The 23,329-nt window shown below is 43.0% G+C and overlaps 1 protein-coding gene and 1 pseudogene across 2 annotated transcripts in view; both read right to left on the bottom strand.

Annotated features, from left to right (window-relative positions):
* pdhx (pyruvate dehydrogenase complex component X) overlaps positions 1–23,329 on the bottom strand; it is a 285,318-nt gene that overhangs the window by 243,656 nt on the left and 18,333 nt on the right. For both annotated transcript variants that reach the window (XM_078220382.1, XM_078220383.1), the window contains exon 3: positions 5,789–5,889. In XM_078220382.1, the coding sequence (XP_078076508.1) occupies positions 5,789–5,889 (101 nt within the window). The remainder of the gene's footprint in view (positions 1–5,788; positions 5,890–23,329) is intronic.
* LOC144499312 (U2 spliceosomal RNA) lies at positions 14,332–14,532 on the bottom strand (annotated as a pseudogene).

Below are 23,329 nucleotides of genomic sequence, written 5' to 3'. Positions count from 1 at the left end.
AAAGAGAAAAAACATTTGTTGGCAGTTTAGAGAAAAGTCAAATGGGGCTGAACCAGCTAAGTGGCTCTTAGAGACAGCCAGCACAGGCATGATGGGCCAAATGGCCTCCTTCAATTATGTAACCATTCTATGATTCTGTTTTCTTGCTAAAAAAGACCCAGCTCTGACAATCCTTCAGCTAAACTTTGAAGGTCTCAACTGCGTGGCATGGTGGCACAGTGGTTGGTATTGCTGCCTCACAGTGCCAGGGACCTAGGTTCAATTCCTGGCTTGGGTGTCTGTCTGTGTGGAGTCTGCACATTCTCCCCTTGTCTGTGTGGGTTTCCTCTGGGTGCTCTGGTTTCCTCACACAGTTCGAAAGATGTGCTGGTTAGGTGCATTGTCCATGTTAAATTCTCCCTCAGCATACCTGAACAGGCACCAGAGTGTGGTGACTAGGGGATTTTCACAATAACTGCATTGCAGTGTTAATGTAAGCCTACTTGTGAACTTAGAAATAAACTTGAAACTATTCAATCCCTCTCCAGTATCTGAACTCCAAAAATAACATGGATGTGACCTGGCATCAGGAGCACATGTTGACTTCCTTTTGGCCAGCTGTCTTACTCTCCGCAAAACATCGGGCCGTGTTATCTATATTAGAGAAAATGTTGTTGACACAGAACCATTCACATCTAATTGAGGTTACTGTAATATAGTGAGTCAATCATTTCAGAGTGGCAAACCTGTAGAAACCTCCTGGACAACCCAAGCCACAACTGGAGATGAAGGAAATCAGATCAAGATTAAACTGACCTTTTGGACTAAGTCTTGCTTCATAACCATGACCTCATTCATGAGGGAAAACAACATAGTATTTTTTAATTTTGTCAGATGGAAGAAAGGCTGTGCTCCTGATGCTGCTTATCAATAAAGGCAATCACGTTTTACACAGCAGTCTCAATTACTCAATCACTAGCGAAGTTGGAATTACTGTTCCCTCTGTCTTCCCCTGGTCCATTCCTCAATTACCCCCAAAAACCTCTCACCTTCCCAAGGCCCCTTTCCATGCAAGCGCAAGAGATGCTCTTTTGTCTCCTCTCTCTTCAGTGTCCTAAGACCTCAGACACTCCTTATTTGTACTTCTTTTAATTTAGTATAGTGTATGCACTACTCACGATGTGGTCTCCTCTACACTGGGGAGATCAAATGCTGACTGGGTTTGTTTTCGCTGATTGGGATTGTTTTCGCTGGAAAGGCGGCGGCTAAGAGGGGATCTTATTGAAACATATAAGATGATTAGAGGTTTAGATAGGGTGGATAGTGATAGCCTTTTTCCTCTGATGGAGAAATCCAGCACGAGGGGGCATGGCTTTAAATTGAGGGGGGGTAGTTATAGAACCGATGTCAGGGGTAGGTTCTTTACCCAGAGGGTGGTGAGGGATTGGAATGCCCTGCCAGCATCAGTAGTAAATGCGCCTAGTTTGGGGGCGTTTAAGAGATCCGTAGATAGGTTCATGGACGAAAAGAAATTGGTTTAGGTTGGAGGGTCACAGTTTTTTTTTTTAACTGGTCGGTGCAACATCGTGGGCCGAAGGGCCTGTTCTGCGCTGTAATGTTCTATGTTCTATGGGTGAACACTTCACAGAACACCTCCATTCAATCTGCAAGCATGACCCTGAGCTTCTGGTCACCTGCCCTTTTAATTCTCCACCTTGCTTCCACTTTGAACTTTTCTGTCCTCTGTCTCCTGCAGCATCTCAATGAAATTCAACACAAGCTCAAAGAACATCTTATCTTTCAACTGGGCACAATATAGCCTTTTGGACTCAATGAATTCAATCATTTTAGTTTGCAACCTCCAACACCATTTAACTTACATTTTTCTGGTTTGTTTTTTTCTCCTTTTTCCCCTTCTCTTCGCTTTTGGACTGCAGCTATTCTTGATCCCGCTAGTCACAGCACCTTGAGATAAATCTTTTATTCCTTTATTTCTCTCATTTTAAAAAACCCTGCTCTGATGAAAGGTCTCTGATCTAATGTGCAGACTCGGTGTCTCTCTCCACAGATATGACTAGACCCACTGTGTATTTCCAGCATTCTCTATTTAAAATGTTGCGATACTGTACTTTAAAAAATATATTTTTAATCCTGTTGCTTTGCATGTTTAGAAGCAGCTCCAAGCATTTTATTTTATTGACACCATTATATCTGTAGCCAGTGTCCTCTAATTGTTACTGAAGCAATATAATGGGCCTCGTGTTTATTTTAATCTGGTCTAATACAGTGTCCTGGGGTTTAATGATCCTTTTGGAATTGTTGCATGGAGCGCGACTGATAGGTCAGGTGCTGGCTGGGGACAGTTTTTTTCTGACAGAAAAGTCCAAGGTTTTAGTTTCATTTTTCTCAGATGCTCTGTTGACTGCAGAGAGAGAGCAGTGTTCCTTGTTTTCCCCTCTCTGGAGTTGAAAATTCAGCAGTATGAGTTGCTAGCTAGAAGCTGGTGGATGCAGGCGGTGAGGCATGCTGAAAGTTACAGGACTGGGAAGCCTCACAGTTTTAATCCAACATTCAAGAGACCAATTCAATGAATTGAATTGAATTGAATTCAATTCAATCAACTCAATATGGTGGTACGGTGGCACAGTGGTTAGCACTACTGGCTCACAGCGCCAGGGACCCGGGTTCAATTCCCAGCTTGGGTCACTGTCTGTGTGGAGTTTGCATGTCCTCCCTGTGTACGCATGGGTTTCCTCTAGGTGCTCTGGTTTCCTCCCACAGTCCGACAGACGTGCTGGTTAGGTGCACTGACCCGAACAGGTGCCAGAATGTAGCAACTGGGGGAATTTTACAGTGACTTCATTTCAGTGTTAATGTAAGCCTTACTTGTGACTAATAAATAAACCTTACTTTTCAAAGCAGGTGTTAAAAAAGCTGCAAAATCCAGCATCACATGAACATGCTTATTTTTACTGTGCCAAGTCTAGAAAGAGGTGTATGTTTGTGGGATGTTGTTCAACTTGAAACATCATTGCTAGCTGTTAAGGTTTATACTTTATCATGGTTGATTCTTGTAAGTTATACTAATTTTTCTTATTATATGTTAACTGTGTTCTTAAATAAACTTTGTTTGATAAAAGCTTCCGAGGGGTCACTTGAATCATTCCTGGTGTGAAACACCTTATGCTCACCTATGCCAAATTCAGGGGTAAAAACGTAAGAGTCTAGGCTACCTTCATTAAGCACTTTGGAGTTTCTGACCTGGTTCATACCCAAGAATAACCTCTTACATTTTTAACTTTGCCCACAAGAAATACACTGTTTTAAGCTGGAGGAAGTGGGTTGAAATGCAACCTCAAAAAGTCAAGAGACCAAAACCAAACAATTCTTGATTCTTTGCAATTTATGTGAAGGGTTAAAAGCTCATTCATGAATACCAAATATTTTATATTTCAAACTCCATCAAACTAGTCTCTTAATTCTTATACTAAGTAAAAACTAGAAGACAGCAATGAAGAGTCCTGATCTCTAAATTCTGACATGCTAGCTGATCCTCTGTGACCTTCTACACAAGCATTCCACACCAAGTATCATTTACAGGATTGCCTTTTGGTCCATGATAAATGGATTTAGTTCAGTTTCCATTTTGACTTCATACATCATTAGGGAAGCGGGATTCTGCAATTGCTTGCAGCATAGTTTCTCTGCAGTAAGGGATGAAGAACTGAGACTGGCTAAATTGAGGTACCGCAGTGGCACCGTTACTGAGAGGGTTAGATAGATAGAACAGTACAGCACAGAACAGGCCCTTCGGCCCACGATGTTGTGCCGAGCTTTATCTGAAACCAAGATCAAGCTATCCCACTCCCTATCATCCTGGCACGCTCCACGTGCCCATCCAATAACCGCTTAAATGTTCCTAAAGTGTCTGACTCCACTATCACTGCAGGCAGTCCACTCCACACCCCAACCACTCCCCGCGTAAAGAACCTACCTCTGACATCCCTCCCATACCCCCCACCACGAACCCTACAGCTATGCCCCCCCGTAATAGCTCCATCCACCCGAGGAAACAGTCCTTGAACGTTCACTCTATCTATCCCCCTCATCATTTTATAAACCTCCATTAAGTCTCCCCTCAGCCCCCTCCACTCCAGAGAGAACAGCCTCAGCTCCCCCAACCCCCCCTCACAAGACCCACCCTCCAAACCAGGCAGCATCCCGGCAAATCTCCTCTGCACTCTCTCCAGCGCTTCCACATCCCTCCCATAGTGAGGGGACCAGAACTGCACACAACACTCCAAATGTGGTCCCACCAAGGTCCTGCACAGATTAATTAAATAATCTAGTTTCATTATAAATAGAAGGCAGGAGTTAAAAATCAGAAACAGTGATATAAAAGTGCGACAAAAGGAAATATGGATTTGTACACAGGAAAAGCATGCAGGAGATTGTTAATATATTAGATTGAGAAAAAAAAATCACCATTGCAGTTATTTGATGTTCTGAAGTACATCTATCAATCAGAAAATTTGTTTTTGAATTTGCAAGGAAAAATCTGGGACACAGTCAACACGGCAAAGAAGCAGAAAAATAGAAAAACGATGGTAGAAAGCTAACCAGGGAACTTCCTGATCTGTATCACACTATATAAAGCGGAGTTCTTCACTGAAGTATTGAAGTGTACAATCAATTCATTGTTTATATTAATAGTTCCTGTACAAGCATCAGGACTGGAGAAGCTATTCATAATCCTGCCAGAAATTTATAATAAATTCTCACAGCAATTATTCCCTCATTTTAGACAGATTTTTATTGACATTTCTCATGAATTAGTTTCCTACAGGGTATACGGAGGCTCCTTACACATTTAGTTAATGACTGAGATTCATAGATCAATATATATATATACACCAATAAAGCTTTGTTTTTGTAGTACACATTGTTAACCTCCAGTGCTTGAAGATAGAAGTTAAGAGATTTCAGAACTGGAATACATTCAATAAATCTTTCCTGTACATAGGATATGATGCAATAGTAATTTCCCCCAATTGTCAATGAAATGCTAGGTAAAATAAAGTCAGTATGATCAATTTATGGATGCAAAATCTGAGAGGGTGCTGAACACATTACTGTTAATCTTGTGAATATTACCAACGTCTACAGATGTCATTAAAAACTATTAGTAACTCCATTTAATTAAAGTGCAGGGTAATGTGAGTGGACAGAGAAATTAATGAGAAATAAACCAGAGTAGTGTCGGACCATGCAACCCAAAGCCATGAAAAAACACAAATCAGCAGCAAGATCTACTGTACAGCACACTTTTATCTGTAAAATCTTGATTGATGAGAGGACTTTTCAGCTACTATCTCTGGTAACCTGCAGGAAAATCATCAATCTTCTAAAGTTCATGAAGGTGGCTGCTCATTTCATAAAACATCCACTTATTTTCACTTTTCCAGTCAAGGTTCCACATCAACCCCAGAACACAAATCTTGTTGATGGAGATTGCATATAAAGACAGAACAAAAAACAATGGTAATATCAGAATTGACAGGCGTACCTCTTCAACACACTTCCCTTCATCAATTCCTCGAAATTTAACCAGCGACTGATCTCCACATGGCTCAAGCTCTGCCAATTCTATTCTACCAACAGCTGCTGAGAGATGTAACTTTGTCCTTCAATTTTCACATCCTTGTCCTCGATTCTGCTACACAACGTTGAATTAAACTGGTATCTATTTACCATTGTGGAGGAGGATGGATGACGAATGACTCGCTTGACCTGAAATTAACGTTCTTACCATGATTTTTGCTAGCACGCCATCATCGCTGGAGTCCAAGGTAACCACAGCTTTGTCCGTTTCAATTTCACACAGTGCATCACCAACATTAATATTTTCACCTAGGAAAAAGGAGAGAGGATATCACAAAGCAGTTGCATTTATATAGCACCTTTCGCATCTTTGGTACTCTCCAAAGTGCTTTACAGCAAAGGGACTACTTTTGTGAACTGCAGGCACTGTTATGTCAGCAAACATGACTGTTAATTTGCACATGACAGGCCCCACAGACAGAAATGAAATAAATCTCCAATCAATCTGGAAAGATAGGGTTAACTATCAAGTAGAAAGACATGGACTAGTCAGGGATGGTGAGCATGGATTTATTAAAGGAAGATCTTGCCTCACAAACTTGATTGAATTCTGAGGAAGTTACAAGAAGGACTGATGAAGGTAGTGCAGTGGATGTTGTATACATGATTTTCAGCAAGGTGTCTGACAAGATCTCACATGGCAGATTGGTCAGAAAGGTAAAATCCCATGGGATACAGGGTACTGTGGCAAACTGGATATAAACTTGACTTAGTAACAGGAAACAAAGGGTAATGGTCAATGGATGCCCTTGCAAATGGAAGGTTGTTTTAAATGGTGTTCCACAGGACTCGGTGTTGGGACGCATAGTGTTTGTGTTATATACTAATCATTTGGATATGAACGTGGGGGGCACGATTGGGAAATTTGCAGATGACACAAAGGTTGGCCAAGTAGTGGTTAGTGTAGAGGATAGCTATAATCTCCAAAATGATATAGATGGGTTGGTGGAGTGGGCGGTAAAGTGACAGATGGATTTAAACATAACAGAAGTGTGAGGCAATGCATTTAGGGAGGTCAAACAGTTTTAGAGAATACACAATAAATAGGAATATACCAAGGGTAGATGAAGTGAGAGACCTTGGCATACAAGTACACAGGTCCCTAAAGGCAGCAGTTCAAGTAAAAAAGATTGTAAAAAGACATATGGAATGCTCTCGTTTATTGGCAGAGTTATAGAATATAAAAGTAAGGACATGATGTTGGAATTGTATAAAACACTGGCAAGGCCACAACTGGAATATTGTGTGCCGTTCTGATCACCATATTACAGGAGACATAATTGCTCTGGAGAGAGTGCAGAAGAGGTTGACAAGAATGTTGGCAGGGCTAGAAGTGTAGCCATGTAGAGAGATTGGATAGGTTGGTGTTAGAACATAAAAACATAACTAGGAGCAGAAGGAGGCCATATGGCCCCTCGAGCCTGCTCCGTCATTCAATAAGATCATGGCTGATCTTTTCATGGACTCAGCTCCACTTACCATAACCCTTAATTCCTTCACTAGGTTATTTTTCTTGGAACAAAGGAGGCTGAGAGGTGACTTGACAGAGGTGTACAAAATTATGAGGGGAAGAGATAAGAGTAGACAGGATTAAATTGTTTCCCTTGGCGGAGAATTGTAGAATCAGGGGACATAAGTTCACGTTAAGTGGCAGAAAGTGTAGAGGGGACATGAGGAAAACCTTTTTACACAAAGGGTAGTGGGTGTCTGGTATTTGCTGCCAGAGTTGGTGGTGGAGACAGAGACCCAAAACTATCTTAAAACATACCTGGATCTGCATTTTAAGTGATGTAAGCTACAGGGTTATGGGCCAGTTGGAAGGAAGGCGAGATTAGAAAGGTTACCTGGAAGTCCTTGGGCTGGCATAGACAAGATGGGGTGAATGGCCCCCTTCTGTGCTGTAACGTTTCTATGGTTCTATGATATGTTTTGCTAGTGTTAGTTAATGGAAAGGTGTTGACCGGGACACTGGACAGAATCGCCCCACTCTTATCTGAATAATGTTATGACTTTTAGGAGAGGAAAAATGGGGCTCCAGCTTAACATCTCTGGGCCAAAAGATGCATAATGGTGATGTATTAATAAGTAATACATCACAAGTGGTAACTTGCTAAAAGCAACAGAGGTGGTCCCATTACTCCATAACCTCTTTCTGTTAGAAGTATAAATAAAATTAGTTTTTCCTTTTGAAATTGCTTATTGAACAGAGTGGAGATACGAGAGGGAACAGAAGAGGGGAAGAAAAGGGATAGCTAACATACATAAAAGTAGATGTTGCATGGTTTCAATGCTGAGCAGCAAGGGTAAAGAGACTATTAAACAAACAGGCCACCCAATTTCACTTCTATTTATTCTTGGGATGTGGTGGTCAGTAGATCAGTATTTATTGACCATCCCCAATTGCCCTCGAGGTGGTGGTGGTGAGCTGCCTTTTTGAATCACTGCAGTCCATATGATGTAGGTACACCCACAGTGCTGTTAGGGAAGGAGTTCCAAGATTGTAACCCCAGCAACAGTGATGAAACAACGATATATTTCAAAGTCAGGATGGTGAGTGACTTGGAGATGAACTTCAGGCGTTGGTGTCCCCATGAGTGTACTGCCCTTATCCTTCTAGATGGCAGTGGTCGTGGGTTTGGAAGATGCTGCCCAAGGAGCGATGGTAAGTTCTGGCAGTGTATCTTTTAGACGGTACACACTGCTGCTGGAGGGAGTGAATGCTTGAGGATGGGCTGCCAATCATTCAGGCGGCTTTGTCCCGGATGGTTTAAACTTCTTGAGTGTTATTGGAGCTGCATCCATCCAGGCCAGTAGAGAGTATTCCATCATGCTCCTGACTTGCACCTTGTGGATGGAGGACAGGCTTTGGGGAGTCGGGAGGGGAGTTACTTGCCACAGGATCCGTAGCCTCTGAGCACAGTATTTATATGGCTAGTCCAGTTCAGTCTCTGGTCAATGGTAACCCCCAGGATGTTGATAGTAGGGGATTCAGTGACGGTAATGCCACTGAATGCAAAGGGCAATGGTTAGATTCTCTCTGGTTGGAAATAGTCATTGCTGACACTTGTGTGGCACAAATGTTACTTGCCACTTTTCAGCCTAAGTATTGTCTAGGTCTTGCTTCAGTATCTGGAGTTGCGAATGGTTCTGAACATTGTGCGATTATAAGCGAACATCCCAGTTCTGACCTTATGATGGGAAGAGGGTTACGGATGAAGCAGCTTAAGACGGTTTTGTCAAGGACACTACACAGAGGAACTCCTGCAGTGATGATCTGTAACTAAGGTGGCTGACCTCCAACAACCACAACCATCTCCCTTTGTGCTAGGTATGACTCCAACCAGTGGAGAATGTTCCACTGGATACCGATTGATTCCAGTTTCGCCAAGGCTAATTTTCTATGTCTGTGTGAGCGCGCGCCAGAGAGGTAGGGCGGGCGGCGAGCCGACGGGCCAGAGGCGGGCAGCAAACGGGCGGGCCAGAAAGGGCGCGGGAGTGCCAGAGAGGGAGAGGGAGCGCCAGAGAGGGAGAGGGAGCGCCAGAGGGAGCGCGAGCGAGAGGGAGCACGAGCGAGAGCGAGCGCGCGAACGAGCGAGAGCACGCGAGCGAGAGCGTGCGAGCGAGAGCGCGCGAGAGAGAGAGCGTGCGAGAGAGCGCGCGAGCGAGAGAGCGCGTGAGGGGGAAAGAGTTAGAGAAGGAGAGAGTGTATGGGAGTGTATGGGATTCTGGGAAAATCCAAGATAAAAATAAATGAATTAGTAAATAATGATAATCAATACATACTTTGCCACCACAGCATCTAAATATAAACTTGAATGCAACGTGATAAATTATCAAATTCAGTGACGTGATATAGTATGTCCCACAATAATGATTATTGTTGGTTGTGTGGGGTCAAACTGGATCTCAGGCCATTCAAGGGGCACCAATTAGTTTACTTTATCCACATTTGACGTCAAAACAATAATTTTGCTCTCATGGCTAAATGCCTAGAGCATGCCACATTAAGAACAACTCATACCTCTTGCATTGTTACAGTCACAATTGGCCTGTTCAACCAGCATAATCTCTAGTTCTTCAAATGTACTTGGCCGGAGATAACAGGGAAACAGAAACACAATTCTCAATGAATACCAAGCATGAGATCATGGAAATCTTCCCATTTCTCACCCTGCACCGACACTAAAAACACTGACCCTGCTGGGGAGCTCTTTATTTCTCTGCAGTGCTAGGCAACACAAGACTGTATTGGAGATTTGCTTCTCATTACTAACTAGCTCATTTGAATGCAGTTTTTCAATTTATAAAAGGAGCACCAATCTAGCTAGGAGTTAAATAAATGCCTTTCAGACCCCCCACAACAAAATAAAGTATCAATCTTTTTTCATGAATTCATATCAGAAACATCAGTATTACCATCAGCACTGTACATTCTTCCAAATTCCCTGTGTGATCACCAGCACTGTGCGTTTTTGAATTTGGCCTGAATGTTTAGCTATCTCCCAAAACATTATATACATAATGAACCCTCTATGCTGCTACTTTCACGAGACTTTTAACATCACTGATGTCAAAATGCATGCTTTTCTCAGAAAGCTAACATTTTAGTTTTAAGCTGCTAAATTCCATTGGTAAATTTTCCCTGTTGACAGCTAGGAAAATGAAACATAGATAGCAGTTAGAGCAAATAATGAGTCTGATTTCCATAAGAGCTCTCAACCGTCTAAGAATTAAACATTTCTCACAAACAACCCTGGAAAAAAATCACGGCAGCATTAAAAAAGGTGCCTTTTTCCATTTTCCTTTCTTCATTTATTAGTTATGAACATATTGGAAGTGAGGAAAAAGTTCTATGGCTGTGCGCAAGTTGGAGCTAGGAGGCCACATGATGAAACCACCAGGAATATGTTTTCCAGAGTTGACAATCCTATATGGCATCATTCCTACCACGAGGTCATTAATTGTAGTAGAATTCAATATGCACAGCCTTTTTCCATTCAGGGAGATCGAGTCACTGTCACCAAGCCCACTCCTCCTCCTCACCCCACCCCATCCATACTTACATACCCATTAAACAAGAGGTTTGAAACATTTAGGCACTTCAAAGCTACAGTAATTGCAGCTTGAACAGCATTCCACAGCTCTAGCAGGGAAGAGTGCAGCTGTGGAGTGCAGAGCAAGTCAGCAGGATGTTGCTTATGCTGGCAGTTTGGGAACACCATGCAGGGAGGGAAACATGCAGCTTTGAATGTGGAGAAACAAGAGCCCATTCAGATAATACGCGTTATTCCAGATAGCACATACAGCTCTCATCATTTTATGAAAATTTGTCAAGTTCCTGGACAAGATGCACCTGTTGTGAAACTCCAACTGTAGTGTTATTACACTGCATAACTGATGCTAGAGTGTGACTTCCCCAAGTAACTCATACGGCAGTGCAATAGCACTACATAACTTCTACTGGAGTGCGAATGCACTGCATAATTTATACTGCAGCGATATGGATTCATATTTCAGTGACATTTATGGAAAAAAATTGCCCTTTTAGCTGGTATCGGAGTATGTGTTACAGCGTCTATGGAAACTGACTTGGAAAACTCAAAAGAGCTATCAATAGATATTATATTTCTGTGGGGTATTCCATTTATACGAATAGATCAGTGTGTCTTTGTCCCAGGTGGGGCAGATGGTGGTTGGAGGAATGGTTGGATAGAGTGCCCAGGTTGCCATGTTGTCCTTTCTCTGTCGATACTTGGCTTGAGCTTGCTCTCGGTGATGAAACTCGAGGCGTTCAGCTCCTTCCCGAAGCTTTTCCTCCACTTTGGGCGGTCTTGGGCCAATGATTCCCAGGTGTCATGGAGATGCTGCACTTTTTCAAGTAGGTTTTGAAGGTGTCCTTGAAGCATTTCCTCTGCCTTCCTGAGGCTTGCTTGCCGTGTCGAAGCTGAGTAATAGTGCTTATTTTGGCAGTCTTGTGTCAGGCACGTGGCCCACCCAGCAGAACTGATCGACCGTGGTCAATGTTTTGATGCTGGGGATGCTGCCCTGAGCGAGAACACCGACTTTGGTGCACCTATTGGCAGGATCTTGCGGAGGTAGTGCTAGTGGTACTTCTCCAGGATTTTGAAGTGCCTGCTGTACATAGGCTGTATCTCTGAGCCACATAGATGGGTGGGAGGTCTGCACAGGCATACTGAAGCGATGTAGGACTACATCAATGTCTACCCTTGTTAATAGTAGACTCCCACGTTGTCCAAGGCCTCACCATGGATTTTGAGAAACTGGGGCAGTGCTGCGCGGCAGGGGCAAGTTGGTACAAGACCTTTGCCTGCGAGGCCCATCCTTTCGTACTACTTAGTAAAAACGTTGACAATGGTTTGGAGCTCGACCTCAGCATGTGCAAACAATGTCTGCATACTGTAGCTCAATGACAGAGGATGGGACGACCTTGGATCTGGCCTGCAGGTCCCAACGATTCTAAAATACCGCAGCAGGGTTCCCAGAGCCACTCAGGATCAGGAGTTGTATCATATTGCTATGGTCTCGCATTTTGAAGTGCTGATAAATCGCAGCAGTTAACAGAAAAATGTGGATTTTGGAAAGACCAATGCTTGGTACCACTGGTCAGGGCAAATTCAGTGCTCAGTTGGCATCACATAATCTTAGCAAGCTTCATAGTTAGTCCGAGATGTAATGTTATGGCAGTGTTAAACCCTCTTTTAGGGCATTGTAAGTGTTAAATAGGAAAATTAAAATGTACACTACTGCCTAGTGGTTTTAAAACGAGCTTGTACTGCCCTCTGCTGACTGGTAAGCAAAGATGTAAATATGTTAGAAGCAGTTCATATTTACTAGACTAATACCAGGAATGGAAAGGTTGGACAGGTTAGGCTTGTATCTGCTGGGGTTTAGAAGAGTAAGTGGTGACTTGGTTGAAATCTTTAAGAGCCTGAGGGGTCTTGAGAGTGTAAGTGAGGAGGTTGTTTCCTCTTGAGGGAGAGTCTAATGCTAAGGGTCACTTTCAAAATCAGGGGGTCACTCAAGATAGAGATTAGGATAACTTTTTTCTCTCAAAGGGTGGAGAGTCTCCTGAACTCTCTTCCTCAAAAGGCAGTGGAACAGAGTCTTTGACTATTTTTAAGGCAGAGCTAGATAGATTCTGGGGGTGAAAGGTTATTGGGGTAGGCAGGAATGTGAAGTGGAGGTTATAATCAGATCAGCCATGATCTTATTGGATGCCAGAGGAGTCAGGTGGCCTACTTCTGCTCTGGACTTGCATGAACAAAGAATGTGCTGTTTTCTTTTGAGGGATTTTGTACCAATAACAACTTCAGGTTTCAGGTAATAAATCTTCAAGGTTGTTATTAAATACAGTAAAGAAAGGAACACACACTTATATAATGCCATTCAGAGCCTCAGGATGTCCCAAAACACAGCAGAGACAACAAAGTGCTTTGGAAGTGTAATCACTGTTGGAATGTAATCACGACAAAATGCCACAAACAGCAAGCAATGTGATACTCTGATGCCGACTGGCCAGGAAAATGGGGACATCTCCCCTGCTCTTCTCCAAAATAGTGCAATTGGATCTTTAATGCTCATTCAGGAGAGCAGTTGGAGCTTTGGTTTAATGTCTCTTACAGAAGACAGAACCTGGAACAGTGCAGGATCCCCTCAAGTTGACACTCCAGTACAGTACCTTGATTTATTTTGCTCAAGTTACTGGCTGCAACCAAAGTATGAATGAATTGCTATATTCTCATTGCAAGCGCCAAACATTAAAAATGGTCAAACAAAATGCTGTTCTGGAGTGCTTTGGTGTTTGGAGTGCTTTGGAGTGCTGTGCTGGAATGCTGTTAGACCACATTTGTAACACTAGAAGATGCAGTGTGGCTGCAGTCAGTGTGGCTTTAGTGCATGGAAGTCAGTGACCTTTGTTCCAATGGTCGAACTGTCTGCAAAACCCATCTCAGCCACATCACCTCTTTAGTAAAGCCTATTACAGGAGGATATTATTCAATGAAATTGTGACCAGCAGGTTGTTCTGGGAACAGATCTCACCATGCAAACACACAATAAGTTATTACAGGAGGGCTTGGCAGTATTAAAAGATACAGATGGAGGGAGTTACACTGCTGGTTGTTAGGGTATTAAATACAGCAACACTGGGGTAAATACCCCATTGCTGCATTTGATGATAATTCCAGTCGAATATTAAACATTTTCTGAAGCAATTATCAGACTGAAGGAAAAGAATAAAGGAAACAATTAAACTCTGAACAGTTTTAATAGAATTTAAATATTGCAGTCAGTGAATCTATAATACGTACATTTATACTGTTATTATGTTGAAATGTCTGGAGTGCTCCACTCACAATACTTTGAAGTGTCGTGATTTGTGTAGGATCAGATGTTTATAATGAAACCTTTTCTCCACGCTGTATAAAGTCTATTTGAGCTGCTGCTATTAAATGAAGTACTGTAAGAAATGCTAGTCACCACCTATCAGTCAATCACAGTAATACCAACAGAACAGCATTCGCAAATAGACTAAACTCAGACCAACCAATTTTTTTTTGTACTTTTCCAATTCAATCAAATCAAGTCCAATTCAGAGTCTCAACAAGTTGAGACATTTCCGATCCAAGCTGACAAGACAGGGCCTTCACACCTGCCTTGGGCCTGATCTACATGAGCCAAGCTGATTGGAGGAGGGGGAGGATTCCTCCTCCAAGGCTTGATCTCATTTGCATCTTAGCCAAAAGGCCGAGATGCCGCTTTTAAAAATTGCTTCATATGAATATGAAGCTTGAATGTGACCCAATGACTTCAACCAAGCGCAGCATCCTCTCCATACTACACTTGATCTTAGCCAAAAGGCCAAGAAGCGATTCCAACCAATGATGTGCCAGTTCTGTGGGTGCAGGATAATAAATCCTTCAAGTGGGCTCCATTTTCCAATTACTGGATCAGAGATATTCCACTTTCACTAAACCTTATAGACAGTTTCCTTGCACAATTTTTTTAATATCCTTTTCCAATTCAATCAAATCAAGTCCAATTCAGAGTCTCAAAAAGTTGAGACATTTCCGATCCAAGCTGACACTGATCTACATGGGCCAAGCTGATTGGAGTAGGTGCAGACTCACCTCCTCCAAAACTTGATCTCATTTGCATCTTAGCCAAAAGGCCGAGATGCCACTTTTAAAAATTGCTTCAAATGAAGCTTAAATGCAACCCAATGACCTCAACCAAGCGCAGCATCCGATCCATACCACACTTGATCTTAGGGCAAATGGTCCACTTAAATCTGGATCCCCTCCAGACTTGTAATTACCTACTACTTGAGGGCAGTATGGGATGTTGATGGTATCGCTTCTTGGTCTTTTGGTTAAAATCAAGTGTCAGTCGGATCAAGCCCGAGATGGGGTGCAATGCCTTATCTTGTCAGTTCGGATCTTGTTTGTCTCTCTTGTGGGGAGTTCTGTTACTGAATTCCCACTCACCTGATGAAGGGGCAGCACTCCGAAGGTTAGTGGCTTGTGCTACCAAATAAACCTGTTGGACTTTAACCTGGTGTTGTGAGACTTCTTACTGTGTGTATCCCAGTCCAATGCCGGCATCTCCACATCATCTCTTGTGGGGACCATGAACTGGATTTAATTGGATTTGGAATGTGGTTTTTGGAGCAAGCAAGGAAAGGATTTCGGATTGCCTGGTCCATTCTGAGCATTGGCTTTGCAACTTTAAGGATGGAGTAATTTTTAAAAAATTTGGAGGGCTAGAAAGGGACGGACATCTTGAAAGAGACTATGTATACCATCCAGATTAATGTTCCTGTTCATATCAGACCACAGAACTGGCCTATCATTGCATTTGAAAGTTTGCATCAAATTTGTTATCATGCAAGTGTTGCTAAGTATGAAGGATTAAAAATCCAAGCGCAGAATAGACTATAACAGTGCTTGAACAAGGCTCTATAACGCTATGTCCCTCTTTTGAAAATAATTACCTGATTTTTGGAAATTGCTTTAAATTGGTATTTAATAAGAATGACTTAATTCATGAACACTGGAAATGAAGAATACATTTTAATGACATGCAACATTCGTCATTTGGCATGAAGGCCCACCAGCAGACAGATAAAATAACACCACGAGTTGTGAAACACCACACCTCATTCACAAGTATGTAGCTCAGTTACTGTACACTCATCATCCCTGTTTCCTAACACCTGCCAGCAGGATAACAGTTCCAGTCAGGAAAAGAAATTTCACACATGACTTACATCCACAGGGCCATTCACAATGACACCAAAATACCAATTAGAATTCATTACTTTCTAGAGAAAGTTCCATAAATAATGCCCCCCAGCAGTGCAACAGGATAAGTGAATCACACAGCTGGCCAGCTGCGTGATTCACTTATCCTGCCGTACTGCTGGGATTTGGATCCAGCTGTAATCAAACATGCATAAGAGCATTTAAAGAGACCACTGATACACCATTTATTCTCCTTCTCTGAAGCTCAGATTCACTCTCCTTTAGAAGCTTTCAGCACAAGCCTTTTGCAGCAAAGTTCCCACTTCAATTTAGCATTAGCGAGGTTAAAGTCAGTGTCTTCAGCATCCCTGAGCCACTGAATTTACATTCTCATTGCCCTAATTGACCCTCAGGGGGGCGAGGGAGAGAGGGGGGCGAGGGAGAGAGGGGGGGCGAGGGAGAGAGGGGGGCGAGGGAGAGAGGGGGGGCGAGGGAGAGAGGGGGCGAGGGAGAGAGGGGGGAGGGAGAGACTCTCTTACAAAAACCCGTCACTGACAGAAAGAGCTCAACAACCTCCTTCTGTGCTGTGACTATTCTTTTTCTAAAAGGATCTTTTTATTACAGATTTTTGGGGTAACTTGGCCACAAAAACATGGTCGAACATGTGATCGTCACTCTTTACTTATAAAAAATATTGAAATACAGTGCCGCATGGACTCAGAGCTGGAAGCAGCCAGTTACACAGCTCCCTCATGGTAAGATGCACAAAAACCCACGCTACCCCTGGCATCACTCACACACACTGATACCCACTAAATACATCAGTGTATACATTCAAATAGGAAGATGCTTAACTATAACATTCTATAACACTTCCCCCCCCCACCACCACCCCCTCTCCACCCCTTAATTTCAATTCCCCTTCAGGAAAGAAACAATGAAACCCATGTCTCAATTATATATCAGTCTTTCAGGAGCTTTGCAAATACACTGTGACCTGTGCAGTACCACTGGTGACTCTGTAGACACTGGTGAGAGATTTGTTTCAGTGGAGCTGGACTTGTGGTTGCAGGAGTAAGTTGAGCATCTGTGCATGAATGTCCCTAGTCATCTTCCGGGCTGGAAATCTTTGTATAACAAGAACCATTTCTTATCTCCTTCCCACTCTCACGTTGACATCTGGATGTAGCAGATCCAGGTGTGACTTTGGCTTCCTACTCATCAGTAATTTAGCTGGTGAGAGTTCTGTTGTTGCTTTAGGCGTGATACAATACTGGAACAAGAACCGTGAAAGCTTGGTTCCCAAAGTATCACCTGCCATTCTTCTCAATCCTTTCAGTATCTAAACAGCTCACTCTACTAAACCATTTGAAGGTTATGAAAAGGCACAGTATGCACATGGCATAGTCCATTCCTTTGCATTAACTCTTGGAACAAATCACTCAAACATTATTCTATTATTAGAAATAAGAGAATCGGATAAACCATGAGCTGCAAAAACTTGGGTGTAGCTTCTTTATCATAATGGGAGCTGTAACGTTGCTCAAGATGTGTACTTCCAACCATTTAGAATGCGCATCCATGATAACTAGAAACATATGACCCAAGAAGGCGCTGCAAAGTCCACATAAATTTTAGGCCACTGGATGTAGTGGTGCTGGTGAAGCCATTGTCTGGTTGATCTGACACGCAGAACAGGGTTTCACCTTGTTCTCCAAGTCCTGGTCCATATTAGGCTGCCAAACATATGACCTGGCTAAACCTTTCATTTGGGGGGCACCCAGGTGAGCCTCATGAACTTTATCCAAGACTTGTGAACGATCAGGGAGTGGCAGACCACCCTGCATCCACAAAAGATACAACCAATCTGCACACTCAGCCCCAGGAAGAAAAGTGGTCTAGAAGCCCCAAAAGGGGACACCTTGGGGAGGACAACCGCTCCCACGTCCAACCAACCCAGCCACCACTGCACTGACCTGCCTTACGTCACCCTGCAGTAGAATATTAACAGCACACTTACCCACCAACTATCCCTCTCTCTAGATACCTCAAAAGTGCCACCTAGATCCCAGAATCAATGGGATTCAACCCGTTACCCCTTATCAGAAAAACTGAAAATACCCACCATACATTCCATGGGCCAAATGAACAAATAGCCACTGCCTGTGCAGCTAAACCAAAATAGAAGAGCAACCTAATAAGGCTAGATATCCTAGGATTAATCATCTATGCCTGGGCATGCACCAGAACACAATTCCCCAACTCTAACGACAGAAAAAAAAGGGACCCAGTCTTTTCCAGGATACATGATCTGTACTTTCACAGGAATCAAGGATTCCTTAATCCCATAATAACCAAAACTCCAAAAGAAAAACAGGATCCCAAGAGTTCTAATGGAAGACTATCCTCACCCACAAGGAGGACTCATAAGGCTTTCTCCATCATCTCTTCACCAAGCCACATACCACCACCTTGCTGTTGGGCCACTCACCTTTTCTTACAAAATAAATTAAAGTGAGGGGTACCGACATTGTACTCCGCCAGTAAATGCAAGGATTACAGTACATTAAAAAAGGCAACCGGGTAAATACCGCACAACCTTCACATCATACAACCAACTCAGCATACTCCCCATTGGAAAGGAGATCCACAAACAGTAAATCCCAGCCTTCCCCGTTCCACTGCCAAAGTACACCATGGACAAATACCATTGAAAGAAAAAGAAATAAACAATCCTCATTTTCACAGAATAACACGATAAAAGGCGACAAACATCTCTGTGCTCATGTATCATACACCCTCATCAGGATAAAAGATAATATCACAAAATCAGGATTATAATCTTCTGGGAACAAAATTCAGGATTAATGATAAACTGCAGGATAATATAACCATCTACGGAACACAAAAAGGTAGGATTGTTGAGCAACATTCAGGATCCATCCAGAGTTTTACCAAAGCCTCTACACCTTCACCATGTTGTCATCTCGAAGCTCCGGCAAAGAAAAGCCTAGGCCCCAGCTGGTGGCGAGGACCCAACAAAATCAGCCACGTCCAAACCTTCTCAACGAGCACCGAGGACAAGACAACATAGGACCAGTGGCCAGAACCTTTGATTGACCCCGAGCCTCGAAAACCAGGTACAATGTGCTTTCTCGAACCCGAGATGCCCAACCCTCAAATCGAGATTGTGAAAGCATTATAGCCAATTCTGAAATTCGGTCAGAGATTCATTCCAGCACCTTCCGGGAGACCGGCCTTAGGGACACTCCTTCCTCAGCCCCCTCTCCCCGAGTCAACCAGACATTCAACATACCATGCAGCAAGCTTTCCAAGAATTGAAGGTGAGCCTTCACCGAGGAAACTGCCTTCTCCATTGCCAGGATTCTTTTCTCCATTTCAACCATTCTTTTAAGGATCTCGCAGTTCCTCAAAATGCGCACTAAAAATGTCAGAGAGCTAAGATCGTCATCCACAACTTCACTCATGATGGTGGCCATCATCTAGGCATCAACAGCATCACCGAACTGTAGGCCTGCTCACCAGCGAAACGGCCACTGCAAACCCGGCCCCACCCCGGGTGTCTCCGACCACCTCGATCAAACAAGAATTTCCCGAACTTAACTCGGCTCCCCTTCACCAAAATTTAGCCAGAATCTTCCAGGATCACATCACAGATCATACACATCAGGATCAGATAATCACGGGTTGCATCAGGATAGAAAATGGATTAAAAATGAGTAGTGCCACAGCTTGTGAAAATGCAGCTGCTCCCACACCTGCATGGGCCACTCCTGCCTCTGAGACCATCACTGGCTGCTGAAACTCTTATCCAGACCTTTATCACCTTCACAGTAGACTTTCCCAAGGCTCACTGACTCATCCTCCACGAGCTTCCAGCTCATCTAAAACTTTGCTTTCTGTCTCAAGGCTCCCGTATCCACTCTGTCTTACATGGAGTCCTGATTCCATAAGTGCTTTCCATTTAAAATGGACCTATTCCATATCTGTAACCTCAATGTTCAATTTCTCTGATGTTGGTCTTATAGAGTTATAGAGGTTTACAGCATAAAAACAGGCCCTTCGGCCCAACTTGTCCAAGCTGCCCAGTTTTTAACCACTAAGCTAGCCCCAATTGCCCATGTTTGGCCCATATCCCTACACACCCATCTTACCCATGTAACTATCTAAATGCTTTTTAAAAGACAATATTATACCTGCCTCTACTACTACCTCTGGCAGCTCGTTCCAGACACTCACTACCCTCTGTGTGAAAAAATTGCCCCCTGGACCTTTTTGTACCTTTCCCCTTAAACCTATGCCCTCTAATCTTAGACTCCCCTACCTTTGGGAAAAGATATTGACTAGCTTATCTAGGCCCCTCATTACTTCATAGATCTCCATAAGATCACCCCTAAGCCTCCTACGTTTCACGTTTGAAGAGAGATCTCAGCAAATCATCTGTTTGCAAAGGAACAGTGAAATCTGAGGCAACAAAACAGCTGATGTTAGAATTCGTTTTTAACCCATCAGGGCAGGACAGAGATTAGATCTTGTCCAGCAATGCCCGTCATGCATAACTTAAAGAGAGTAAGAGTTTTAACAACACCAGGTTAAAGTCCAACAGGTTTATTTGGTAGCAAATGCCATTAGCTTTCGGAGCTACCAAATAAACCTGTTGGACTTTAACCTGGTGTTGTTAAAACTCTTACTGTGTTTACCCCAGTCCAACGCCGGCATCTCCACATCATAATTTAAAGAGGGCAGAACGGGAGGAAAATAGACAAAGATGTAGATAGTCTTGTGCATCACTACCTCCCTTCACCACAGAAATAGTGGCCAAACCATCAGTTTGAGGAGGGATAATTTACCAGGTCACTGTCAGACAGGATATGTTTTGTGACTCTGGTTAGGGCTGTTTCAGAATTCAGTGACTTTCTCGGCCTGTGGATCCAAGTAGAATTTATCAGTACAAAAGGTCAGTAGAAACAAAATCAATCAATATCTACACAATTGGTCCAGTAAACCAATTATGCAGTGAAAAATTATTTGTTGCAATAATGAAGCCAGTCAGATTCGCAGTACGCTGGTGACAAATTGACCGGCTAGCCTAGTTCTTTAACGGGACCTAGAGGCTAGACCAGTCACTATGACTGAAGTTTTTCATAGCATCACTCATGAATTTTACTATGATAATACCACTTATTCAAAAAAAACCATTCTGTATTATTTAAAAACAAATAGGGTGAGTGATACATGTTTTAAAGCATGATGTGTAAGGAAAAGATTAAAGAAGAAAGTGTGGGGGAGCATCGAGGCAATAGTAATCATATCATAATAAAGTTTAAGATACAGATTGGGAAGGGCAGAAATAAGACAAAGCCCCGTGTAATTAATTGGGAATAATGATTTTCGAAAGATGAGAAAAAAAACAAAGGAAAGATGAGAAAAGAACTAGGGAAAATAAAGAAGAAAATGTATTGACGGACAAATAAATAGAACAGCAGTAGGAATCATTTATAACAATGATGGAGTCTGGGAGAGTAATTTTCCACTAAAAAGCAGAATCTATCCAGTCGTGACTTACTATAAATTATTAAAGAAATGACAAAATTGGAATAAATTAATTAAGTGTACCCAAAGTGCACAGACAGCAAAGGAAATACAAAAACATTTGCAAAGAATTCAAAGAAATTAGGAAAGTAGAAATTGGCAAACTAAATAAAGAAATATAACTCCTGGTCCTTTGGAAGACATAGCTGTACATCAAGAATTAAAAGTGATAGCATAGATACTACTACACATATATATCATTCATTCAAACATAGAATACTGCTGGAGAACTGCTAACATGTTCCTATATTTAAAAAGAGAAAGAGAACAAGTCCAAGTTATAGATCAATTGGCCCAACGTAACTGATAAAAAAGAAAATGGAATCTTTACTCAAAGATGATAGAAAAACTTCTAGATGCTGAAAATATAATTTAAAAAACGTAGATTTCAAAAAGGAAGGTCATGCTCAACAAATATGAATTATTGAAAAACTATCATTTGTTCGAAGTGGTGCAGGACAGAGGGAGAGATTCTCAGCAGGAGTACTGAGGGTGAGTAAAGTGCTGTGAATTATTTATTTAATCCGTTTTTTTCACGGGCTTTTTTCAAGGGTTTAAACTCTGAGGAAGTGGGAGTAGGCTGCAGGGGATTCTGGGAGATTGTGTTTTTTAGTATAAAAGTCACTCTATACAGCGGGCAGCATCGGGAGCGGGCAGTGGAGTGAGTGGGAAGCTAAGTGAAAGCTGTCAGGGCTTTGGCTCACAGGGCTTAGGCAGAAAGGGCGAGGCAGGGTAAGTTATTTTTATCCAAACCTATATAGGATAAGGGTAACTATGAATGATAGGCCAGTTCGGTGCTTCCGGTGTGGGATGTGGGAGTTCCTGGAAACACCTAGCCTCCTGGGGGTTCACATTTGCGCCAGGTGCGTGGAACTGCAGCTCCTGAGGGACCGCGTCACGGAACTGGAGCTGCAGATTGCTGACCTTGGTCTAGTCAGGGAGAATGAGAGAATAATTGACATGAGTTATAGGGAACTAGTTACACTGGGGCATCGGGAGGAAGACATGTGGGTCACAGTTAGGAGGAGTAAAGGTCAGAAGGGTAACATACCAGAGAGTACTCCAGTGGCTGTCTCTCATAATAGGAAGGGCTCGGCGACAGGTGTGAGAGGGGAGGGGAGTGAGCAATTAGTGGAGGGGTCACCTGTGGTTGTCCCCCTCCAAAACAAGTATATTGTTTTGGATAGTGTGGAGGAGGATGACTCTCCAGGGGTAAGCCACAGCGACCAGGTCACTGGCACAGAGTCAGGCTCTGTGGCCTGGAAAGGAAAGAGAGGGGTTAGGAGAGCAATAGTGGTGGGGGATGCGTCGGTTAGAGGCACGGACAGGTGATTCTGTGGGTGCGAACGGGACTCCAGGATGGTAGTCTGCCTACCTGGTGCTGGGGTAATGGATGTCTCCAAGCGGATAGGAGGCATCTTAAAAGGGGAATATAAAGAAACGGATGTCATTGTGCACATTGGTGCAAATGACGTAGATAGGAAGAGCAGGGGGATCCTACGAGAGCAATTCAGGGAGTTGGGAAATAGGCTAAAAAGTAGGGCCTCCAGGGTGGCCATCTCTGGGCTGCTCCCAATGCCTTGTGCCAGTGAGGCTAAGAATAGGGAGTTAGTACAATTGAATGCTTGGCTAAAGGACTGGTCCAGGAGGGAGGGCTTCATTTTCCTGGATCAATGGGAAGTTTTCAGGAGAGGATGGCACCTGTACAAGAAGGACGGGTCACAACTAAGTTGGAAGGGCATGAATATCCTGGCTGGGAGTTTTGCTAGTGCAGTTCGGGGGGGTTTAAACTAGTATGGCAGTGGGGTGGGGAT

The sequence above is a fragment of the Mustelus asterias genome, chromosome 9, assembly GCF_964213995.1.
Source record: "Mustelus asterias chromosome 9, sMusAst1.hap1.1, whole genome shotgun sequence".
Taxonomy (NCBI): domain Eukaryota; kingdom Metazoa; phylum Chordata; class Chondrichthyes; order Carcharhiniformes; family Triakidae; genus Mustelus; species Mustelus asterias.
Note: the sequence above shows the minus strand (reverse complement) of the source record. Positions and strands in the feature narration are given on the sequence as shown.